This window comes from Schistocerca piceifrons, chromosome 3 (assembly GCF_021461385.2).
Source record: "Schistocerca piceifrons isolate TAMUIC-IGC-003096 chromosome 3, iqSchPice1.1, whole genome shotgun sequence".
NCBI lineage: Eukaryota > Metazoa > Arthropoda > Insecta > Orthoptera > Acrididae > Schistocerca > Schistocerca piceifrons.
Window position 1 is genome coordinate 895575294 of NC_060140.1, and position 11789 is coordinate 895587082.

At 35.0% G+C, this 11789-nt stretch overlaps 1 protein-coding gene across 1 annotated transcript in view; it reads right to left on the bottom strand.

Annotated features, from left to right (window-relative positions):
* LOC124789172 (trypsin 3A1-like) overlaps positions 1-10347 on the bottom strand; it is a 30292-nt gene extending 19945 nt beyond the window's left edge. Inside the window, exon 1 of the mRNA XM_047256466.1 lies at positions 9972-10347. Coding sequence (XP_047112422.1) covers positions 9972-10347 — 376 coding nt within the window. The remainder of the gene's footprint in view (positions 1-9971) is intronic.
* Positions 10348-11789: the final 1442 nt, after the last annotated feature.

The window sequence follows — 11789 nt, forward strand, 5'->3', positions numbered from 1 at the left end:
AATAACAAATCCAATGAGTATCAGCATGATATGTATCTAAATTTACTATTCCATACTCCAAATTATTTTATTATCAGGTAATTCATCAATCGTAAAAACACCACAGAAGTACCTAATTTTTAATTGTTTAACTAATTCTTCTATGTCATAATTAGATAAAGGATTATGAAATTTTATGATTATTTCTTTTTTCCCTTATTCCTGTTCCATTTTGGTTCTTGTAATGTTTTATCACCTTTTTTCATTTATAAATACTTTTGCAATAGCTGCAGCTGTTGAAGCAGTGTCAAACATAAATGGTAAAGCTGACAATAGTGATCGCAAAAATCCACATTCATGTTTAGTTGAGCCTAAACCTTCTTCTTTCTATTTAGAAAATCAACATATTTTGCCCACAGGAGGTGGACTTTCTGTTACGCATAAATTCCCACTTTTAGCTGTTGTCATCTTTTTTGTCTTTTGTGCATCAGTTAAAACTGACCAATAGTATCTGGTACAACATTAGCTTTAGTTTTCTCACTTGGTGATGATGATGATTGGTTTGTGAGGTGCTCAACTGAGAGGTCATCAGTGCCCGTACAAAGTCCCAATTCTTACACAGTCATATTATCTACTCAATCCAATTTAGCCACTGCCATGAATGATGATGATGACGATGATCAGATGACGAGGACAACACAAACACTCGGTATACATGCAGAAAAATCCCCAACCCAGGCAGGAATCGAACCTGGGACCCTGTAAGCCACTTTGTAGCAAAATGAAATCAATTGAAATATTATTCATTTATAGGGATTAAAAATCAGTTAAGAATTCTGTATATAACTGCACTCTTTATCATCAAAATTTAAACCAATTCTTAATTTTCGTTTCTATACATTATTCCTCGAACTTCAGTTGTGGCTAAGTTTCACCTATTGAATCATCAGGAGCATATAATGTTTTTTTGCAATTAATTACTTCTTTATCTGTTTTATAGTCCCTTTTCTAAATCTTTATTATCTCTATACAAACTATCACATTTGAACTTGCTTCAACTAATAGATATTTTCCTTTATCTCCATGTGCTAATCTTTCATTCACTTTAGTTCCAGGCCCACACCAGTAATAACCAGGTAAATGCTTTTAAATGGTGAATATAAATTGAAGTATTAATCAATTCTTTTTCGTATTCACTACCCCAAAATGTATGTGGTAAATTATTCAAAATTCTAATAAAATAGAGAATTCGTTTTGGATGGTTAATTCTAAATTTATGAATTAACTAGTAAACATTTCTGTTATTCCAACTTTTCATTATAATAATTTTTATTTCCAGCTAATTCTTCACCAAGGATAACTGTTAATCTACCAATTAATTGATGTACATCATCCATTCAAATATATTTAACAGTTTTTCTGGATATTATTAATTAAACCTTCACCTATTTCTTCTTCTACACTTAAATATACTTTTACTGGTAATATTTTGGAACGATAAAGATCAACAATTTCTGTTATCAAATATTTATATTTATTGCATTTAGTTGATTTTGTTGCATTTGGATTATTATCAGAATATAATGCTCTGGATAGAGACAATATTGTTCCATAATTTGATGTACCAGAATTTTTAGATTATCTATACATATTATCTATAGCTATTTGTTTTTTTGTTAAAGGATCTTTAACTTCATATGTCCTGTCACCAATAGTTAACTCATCCCCATCAAATTATGTTGGTATTTAGCAACAAATTTAAATGAACCAATGGGTGTCAATCCAAAAGCAGTATTTTCACTATGACTGATAAATTGTAACATTCCTTATTTTATATTTCTTTGATTTTAATTTTCTTTCTTTTTCATAATTGTCTAACAAAATTATTATATCTGATTCATTTTTTGTATAAGCTCATTTATAACTATCACATTACTAATTGTAATACATATTTAAATTCTTCTAAATAATGTTGATTATAACATACCATTTGTTTTTCAACTTCTCCATTTTCTTCAATAGCTTTCAACCATTATCATCTAATCTTTCAATTTCTTGTTTAACATGACTGTTTTCATCTATAACTGCTTGAGCTTTAAATTTTTTGTAATTGTTTATTGGTTGTTTTTTTCAGTTTTTTAAACCCTTTCTTTAATTGTTCTTTTTAGTATCTATTATGTCCAGCTTTTTTAACAACATCTGGGTCATATTTCTGAAACATTTATTAAGATACAAAACTGTAATCATTTTTGTCATTGAATATTTGTATTCATCATCAATATACAGTGTTCATGTTCATCGATAATCATCAACGTTTATGTTTAACATTTATGTTCTACATTATTGTTTAACATTTACATTTAATATTTAAAAAATTATTAATGTTTCCTCTACATTTGACATTATCAATTTTTCTTGTTGTATGTATTGTTATATAATGAACTTTATCTTTATTCCAATATTTACTATACATTTGTTTAAAATCATCAAATTTAAATCACACCCTACAAATTCATGATAAGTATGCATTAAATTTAAGACATCTTCTCCAAAAATATTTTAAAAATTCAGATTATCTGTAACTAATTATTTGGTATTTTTCAATAAGGTTAAAAATTATCTATTTATTTATTTCTTCCTCTAGAAAAATGTTCTCTAATTATGTCTTAATTTTCAATAATGAAATCATCAAAAACATCAGGTGAATTATTTTGGCATTGATCTAATGGAACAATTTCTTCATTATTTTCAATAAAAGTCGGTATTCATTAACTTTTATTTTATTTTTTCGCATATTTCTATAAATTCTTAATTTTTTGTTGATTTAAACTTTTAGAATACAGATACAAATGTTTAATTTTTTCCCAATTTAACCCTCCATGTACTAAAATATAATTATCAAACATTAGTATTATTTATCTGGAACCACTTGGTCCTATAATTTTTAACTTTTCACTGAAATTCTTGTTTATTTACATAACTTTTATTAATATAAATGAGTAGACTGCTGAGTTGAGTAATAATTCATCTGTTCCTAAATAAAGATTAACTATTCAAATAGGAGACACTTATAAAAATGTTTCACTAATTGGTTTTTACATCAAAAACTATTAAATTATACAGTAACAAAGAAAATACTGTTGGTTAACACAATTTGAAAAATTCATTCAGTTGAAGAAACCTAATATACACTTTAAGCAAGATACAATTTAAAAACGATCAGTTGTTAAGCAAGATACAATTTTAAAACACAGTTGTTATCAAAAGTGATGTTAAACAATGTATGAACAAAGAAAAATTTATTGGTCAAGCTTTTGAGAGTCAATAATCAGATTATTGAAGCTAATGAAAAAAGCAATTGTAAATACTGTTCCTAAAATTATTCCATTTGAAGTAATAAGTATTAATTTTAAATTAGATGATGGAATGTTTGTTATACATATTGATCATTTTTCATAAAGAAAGTAATATCATTTCTTCATTAAATCCAAATGCCGAAATTGTAGGACCAATAATATATGTACCAAATGATCCTATAGATATTCCAATTTTTAATACCTTTCAAAATTTAAAGGTTACTATCACTGATGGAAGTGATAACTTGACTGACTTCAATGGTGCTCTTGTAACAGTATGGTAATTTTAAAAGTGATTTAATAAATTTTTTCCTTAAGAAATCACAAACAAAATCGAGGGTTATCCATTTTACTCATTTCCTGTTAATGAGAAAACAAAAACAGTGTAAATATACCTATAAACAAGCAGAAGACGATATTAATATCGGTGATATTTAGCTTTATAATAATTATTCATAATTTTATATTACATTTAATGTTATTCACATACATGGAACAGTTTTTTCAGCATGTGATGGTAAATCGAAGATTATTTATGTGTTAAAACTGTTTGTTGTTATTACAATATTTTATGTAGAATAGAAGAAGTAATTATTTCTTCATCAACTCCTGTTTGATTAACATCATCTCTATCAAATGAATTAACTGTGGAAAACAACATTTTAACTATGATAAAAATAAAATTAAAAACAAACCAAATGAACTACTTCATCCATTTGAATTACTTGGTGGATTTTAAAGAAATAATTTGGCAATAAGTTCCAATAGTAATTTTCAATTGGGTTTCAAGGAAAAAAGATGAAGTTTCCGTTCTTTGGAGGATTACTAATAATGATGATAGTACACTTCCAAATGAATGTAAAATTGTTGTAAAAATAATGGAAATTGATGTTGTTGTTAAATTTGAACCAGAATATTCGCTTGAACTAGAACAAGAGAGATTGATAAATTAAAAAAAAATTTCCTTCTTTGAACTACAAACAACTGAAGTTTTTTCATTAAATGAAAAAATAAATTTAGATACATATATTACTAATTATTATAATATTTTAATTCTGATGCATTTGATATGTCGTACTTAATTTTCTTCGTTGCACAATAGAAAAAATAATCAATTACATGTTTCTTCTTTATTCAATCACATAAAATTAAAAAATGTCTATGTAAAGAATGGAAAAAAGTGAAGTTTTTTCTTAAGAATTATGGTATATTGATCCACTGAATAATTTTTTAAAAGCATACAATGTTTTTAAAGCATTTGAAGGAATAGTACAGTTAAATAAAAGTGCAAATGTAAATCAATGCAGTTTTATTCAACATTTTCCTATCTCAATAATAAATATGTCTAGAAGAATGAATGTTTCAACCACTCAAAAATGACAGTGAAATTACATGTATTTTAATGAAAATATACCAAATGATGCAATCGCTTATGTAATTATGTATTGTAAGAAGAATTCAACTAATGGTTCACAACACAGATATTAAAATGAAAAATTTTAATTACATAAATGAATATAAATTAGAAAAATTATAGAACAGTTAACTTCATGTTTACATTTCCTTTTGAAGTATTTTCACAAAGATAGGAAAAAAACTGAAAAATTTAGATTGTCTGAATTAAAATATTTAATCCTTTTTAAATATTTTTCAATTTCAAAAATTTAGTATTTTCAACTTTTTAAAATTTCCAATTTCAAAAATTTGAAAATCTAACGTTTTTCTATGTAAATAGAAGCAAAACAAAATGAACATGAATGGTAGTGTTGAAAATCTAGTAAGTGAACTTAACAGTTATATTAATGGCTGTACAGACATGTATACTAAGTCAACAGAGCTGAAAAGAGACATATCTTTGAGTATTACAAAACCTGTAATTTTAATAATTAAATATGGTAAAAAGTTTTATTACTTTTAGATTATAAATATAAAATAACTCTTCCAGATCATTACACTAAAATCTTTTCAGAAGATGAAGATAAATTACTGGAAATTATTAGATTACATTTTATTTTTCGAGGTAAAAAACAAAATGTTATTGAATTTGAATAAATTTTAGAATTACCATGACTTATCAGCAGGTTCCGATGTAGGAGCTGGTGGCATGAGGCATTCTGTCACCACAGTTTCATGAGAGTTACAAGCCTGTGTACACTGTTAGGAATGGTACTGCTGAATGGGCCTACCATAAGCACCTCACAGATACTGTAGGCACCACGCATGTGTCTAGCTAGCAGTCATTCCTCGCCAGGTGAAGCTGCTATCGCCTGGACGGATTTACATCGATAGTGTATGGCGTCATAACGTTCTGGCTGGTCAGTGTACACACAGTAACGCCATTCACACGTGGGAGGCACCAGAATCTTTGCTGTCAAGAGAAACTTGGGTGGCTAATAATTATTAGTTTTGATCAATAAAAAACAGAGTGCAGGTCTCAGTGAAACATTTGAGGGAATAGCATCTTCTCACACTCTGGTAACACTTCAAAATGGGGTGTTTCTAGTATATGAAGACAGTAGAACCTTTCCACAATGAAAGGACAAAGCAATTTCTTTCTTTTTTTTTAACAAAAAGAGACGCTGGTCGATTCAAGTTCACGAGTTAAGTTCACGTCTTGTCCCAACAAATAACCATCATACAGTTTATGCGTAGGCGCAAGGTGTTGTGTCCGCCTAGGCGGGCCTCATGACGCTACAGTCAGTTCCAGTATAGCACTCGTGGCTGACGCATCACTGTCGCGAAGTGGCGCCGAGGCAGTTCAAGATAAGTTTTATAGTCTGACGATAATTTAAGGGTTTGTAGTTTTAGCTTGACGATGCCCACTATGGAAAGACGGTAGTTACTGTTATTCTGAAGAACGTTGTCTTATCCCGTGCAACTGAGGCTCTTAATTATTAAAATTAATATATACACAGTTGCTGAAAAGGCCGCGAAATGTTGAAGATATTTAGATTCAGTTTTACCGGTTGAGGAACGGAACCCTAAAAACAAAATTTAAATATAAAATATGCTATCAGACAGTGGTAACTGTAAACCTGACTTGAGAAAGTAAACTGACTTCGTCTCCAGTGTATCAGGACACAGCGGAATAACTTGGCACGTAGTGTTCCGGTGGAAGGCGCCTTGGCAGCAGGATAGACGTATCAGCTAGCAGCTAGCAAGGAAGCAGCCAGCTCCTTCCACCTACGGCACTGGTTGCAACATTATCTGGCGTGCATCTCCTTTCAAATGACGAGAACAAGTCGAGCTCACGGTCTTTCACAGACACGAACAAAACACTGCATGCGGAGTGCTAGCTTTCTCAAATGTTTGCCACTTAAGGATGAATGTTACGTGTTTTATGAGGCGGTAGGAGACGCACGTAGGAGTTGAAGGTTTATGAAATACGCACGCAAGTTTCACAGGAAGGAGGGTACGCCAAAATAAGGGTACGCCAATCTGACCTCCCTGTCTCGCTCACAGTGCAGAATCAGCTTTCCTTTCTGTTGGGGTTGATACAGAGACAGGCTTCGTCAAGGAGGAACTTAAAGACGCCTCCAGTAGTCATACTTGGCGAAAATCGAAGAGCTGGTAAGGGACTTGTGATGCCACCAGTTGACATGATCACAACAACATTAATAGCTGCAGTAATGCGACGTAAAAGGGAAACAGAATTCTATCATTGCGGGAAAATGGAGTGCAATCGTCTCTGGAGGTAGGGAATAGATAATAACTGAACAGCTCAGCCTTGGCAAACGAAACCTCATGGGAATCAGATCAATAGAGCCCTTTAGTTGGCACAAGTTAGCCGTCGCGATTATGCTTCACAAGAACATCTCGAGATCGAGCAACACGTCGAAGATAGCAAGTGATCAATAAATATTTAACTTTGAATATACTTACCTGAAACAAAGTTTTCGGAATCGAGTTAAGGACTTCACCAGTTACCCAGGAGCTGACATTTATAGTAAACTTTACGTAATACTACTGAACTACCTTCTTTTTCTTCCTCTTCTACTTTTTCCTTTTCGAAAAGAAGGCGTAGCTTCGATCCTTCAGCAGCCCTCTTCATCTCCATTTATGAAGAACATCCTATCTCACTGATTATGTTTTTCTTTAAACGGTATGTTCTTGGTCGTCTTCTCGTTTTCTTCCCAACGATCTTGCTCTCGAAAATATTGTATAAAAGAATATGATGTCTAACTAAGCGTGCAGTGTGTTTTGCTTTCTGTTGACCTATTACGAGTACATTCAGTAATTCTTTCTCTTTTTCAATTTCTTGTAGGGTTATCTCATTCGTATTTTCTGTAATTGTCCTTCACAAACATATTTCCGCAGTTTCGGGGCGAGCATTCTCCTACTTTGCTAACATTTAGGTGTCACGACTTTGTGTGGGAACACTCCATGTGTTGGTCTTTACAGATATTATCTTAGCGTGGAACCAGATGTGCTTGTTAAATGGAGTTCATATTTTATAAGGCACTCTTGGGCAGTGCCATTCTTCTCTTGTTTTCCTTGAGACATGTATTGTTTTCCTGCATATTACTACAGAGGTAGTGAAAGGCCAACTAAAAGTAAAGAAGTTTAAGAGGAAGCAGCTGTACTATCGGAACCTAAAAAAGCTGAACGAATCAAATACTCAGCCTGACCACGCGACAAATGTAGAAGGAAACTTCAAGGAGGCACTGACGTGAAAGACCAAACGGAATGGTCTTGAAAGAGCCGTGTTAAATGCAACATAAAATGTACTAGGACTGGAAAAAAAACATAAAAAGAAGCAGCCATAGGTAATAGATGATACAATGGAATTCGTAAAGAAACAAATAAAATGCAAAATGTCGAAAGTCTACATGAATGTAGGAAAACTAGGGTACAATTGATTGTCAACAGAAGTGACGCGCTAGCGCAAAAATTAAACTAGTGTGTCGTAGATATTGCACACAGATAATAATCAATCACTGTATGAGGAACAGAACAAGAAGCACATCGAATAGAGATGACAAAAGTAAACTGGTAACAGAAGCGGAAGATAGGTGTGAAGATGGAAACAGTACTTGAAGAGGCTTCATAACTGCACAGACAAATTTTGACCAATTGAAAATGAGGACATAGTTTAAGAAGATTACAGGCGAGATTCAACACTTGTTTCTGAATTTCAAGACGTTTTGTATGATCAATGAAGGAATATATGCTCAGATACTGATGAAATGACAGTTCAGTTTTTGCGAACATGAGCCAAAGGGCGGACAAAAACTGTCGAAATTCATGGTGAAACGTTTCAGAACCTGGGTAAAAGTGCGGTACAGCCAGCACAGTATCATATTTATCAGAATGTTACAGTACATGGTGTAAATAAAAAAAGAAGGGAAATCAAAAATAGAGTAGGAGGAGACTAGTTTCGTTTTAGCAGTGCGTTTCGAGCAGAGAGTTGCCAATGAGCTTCTTTTGCTGGAAAACCACAGCATGACAGATATTGGTAGATGGTCCCGGAATGTGTACAGAGGCCTGGCACGCTGAGGCCTAGGGAGAAGTATCTGTCATGATCACGAAAAGGTCGCGCAAAACTGTCCGATCTTTCGCGTGCCTGCCGTCCGCATACAACTGTGACTCCTGCAGTGCTGGAATGTGCGGACAGTCTAATTCGAAGTGATCGGCGGATCACCGCCAAACACTTCGCTGCACAAGCGGACGTCTCTGTGGGCAGTAGTGACACAGGCGTCCATTAGCTGGGGTACTCTAGCACGTGTGCTCGCTGGGTTCCTGGCTATCTAACAAAAGGACATAAAGAGCAACGAAGGACCGTCTGTGCTGAATTGCTTGCGCGTTACGAGACTGATCGTGGCAACATTTTGTCAAATGTCGTCACAGGCGGTGAAACATGTGTCCACCCCTTCGAACCGTATACAAAACGGCAATCCACGGCGTGGCGTCACACTATCTCTCCTCCGAAGAAAAAGTTCAAAGCGCCACCCTCAGCTGGTAAAGTCATGGCGACGGTCTTCTAGTATTCGGAAGTGGTTATTCTTTCTGATGTCTTCGCTCACAGTGCAACGATCAAGTCTGAAGCGTATTGTCTTACCCTCAGGAAATTAAAGAAATGACTTCAACGTGTTAATCAGCACAAAAATGCAAACGAATTTCTCCTTCTGCGTAACAACGTAAGGCCTCAGGCAAGTCTTCGCTGCCGAGGGGAGCTCACAAAATTTTATTGAGCGGTTCTTCCTCGTCCACTTTACAGCCCGGATCTCGCACCTTCCCATCTGCTTGGCCCAAGGGGTTGGATGATGGGGAGATTGTTGATGCAGCAAGAAGATGGCTCCGTTATCGACCATTAGAGTGTTATCATGCGGGCGTACAGGTCCTCGCAGTAACGTGGCCTAAGGCCGTCGTATTGAACGGAGATTACACTGAAAAATATGGCTTTGTAGCTCAAAGAGCGTGGAATAATATGGTGTACTGGAATCCAGAATAAAAGCAACATGCTTTCAGAAAAACTATATGCTGCATTACTTACTGAATGCACCTCTTAGAATAAAGAAATACAATACCAGCGCAAACAAAAATGTAAGAAATGGATGTTTTTTCCCTGTGAATTGACGTTATCTATCCAACTTTTACCATTCTAATCGATAAGCTATATACAGATAATTCCGTTACCACATACCTTGGCCTTCTTTCCCAGCCGAAACTCTCCCCGTATTTTCAAGATCGCCACGTCACAGTCGTACGCCAGCATGTTGTATCTCTCGTGTATCTTTTTCTCTATGACGTCGTATAGCCTGCCTGTTCTCAAGTTGGCGGTGCCGGCGCGAATCCGGTAACTGTAATACATACGGATGCAGTGGGCCGCGGTGAGCACCCAGGACTTGCTGATGATGGAACCACCACAGAAGTGTTTGTCTCCTATCTGGACGGACACCTGCCACGGCACGAGTTCGATCGACACGTTGGTGCCGCCGACGATGCGCGGGACCTGAGCTGATGTCGACGCCACGCTGACGAGCGCCAGCACCGCCACTAGAGGCGCCAGCATCGCGCCGACTCCTGCGCGGCCCTCTAGGCTGCCGCCGTAGAATGTCAACTGAGCCCAAGCAGACCCTCCGCTATCTCTCAAGCTAAGGAAGATGTGGCTTCATAGCTGGTATTATTACTGCAGTAAAGAAGGGGAACTACACATAACTTCTGGTGCTTGGGTTCCACATTCAAAACGAATTTTTTGAGAACATAATCGTTCCAGCACTGACATTACACTCAGTGGCGAAAGCCAGTTGCGTAGTCTGCTTTTTTAAGGGGACTAGTACGTGAATATGTCAAAAAATCGATTATTTAATTTTTGTCCTAAAAAATTCTGTACTGAAGGAAGAGGAATTTAAATGCGTCTCAACACGTGATAAAGCCCCAATGTTACTCATATAGCTGTGCTAAAAACAGGATTCTGTTCTCACTTTCTTGTTTTTTGTGACTTTTTAGTGACTTATACGGGAACAGATACCAAAATCTTTTCTGGTGGGACTAACTACCTTGAAAAATAGGTGTGCTGGTGTAATATTTATGGCTTTACAGCCATCATATTCAGCTACAAGGAGCTCTTCTTAGAACAGTTGAGAAGGCAGCAGTGGGAAGATGACTTAATGTGTTCTGAGGAAACGGTGACAGATGGTGTATTTTGTGCGTCTATCGTGAGAAAGATCTCCTAAATTATCTTCCTCCTCCACAATTAGTGGCTGCTGTGTTCGGAGGAATCGCGCCAAAATGATAAACTTATGTTACTAACATTATAAAAACTAAACAATGAATTTACTTACATTTCATGTAAAAGCATCTCTCAGTAGCATGCTATCATTCCATTATTACAAAAGCGTCAATTACCAGCAGTATGATAAAAAAATGCTAGACGAGAAGCCAGACGAAGCATTTCGATCTTCGGATCGCGCCTAAATAGGATGGCAGGCGAAGTGGTTTTGCTCTAAAATCAGAACTCTACCGGCAGTCTCGGCGGAATGACATGTGTGCCGTGGTCGGTATCAGTTATGGCTTAATTAACAATCCCTGGTTTGTAAATAAAAGAGCTGGTTTGGCAGTCTCGGAGGACAGACAAATTGTCTGCCGCGGTCGGTATCAATCATTAATTAATTAGCAATGTCTGGTTTAAAAATGTGATAGCTTGATAGGTAGACTCTGAGGACAGATATGATGTCGGCCGCGGTCGATAGTGGTTAAGAACTTAATCAGGAATCTTTGGTTTTTGGATATGTAATTGAAAACTCGTTTCATAGTAATTATGCAAACATGCAGTTCGTTATTCTGTTCATTTTCTGTGAATGTGTGAAGCATGGAAATTACTTGGGGTACGTAAAATCGTCCAGTTTCTCGTATTCTTCTAATAAAAAGCGAGTAGCACCCCGTTTAAACAAACCAATTAAAAATTTAATTATTTTTATAATACCAATTCCTTATTAATAGTTTAGTTTACTA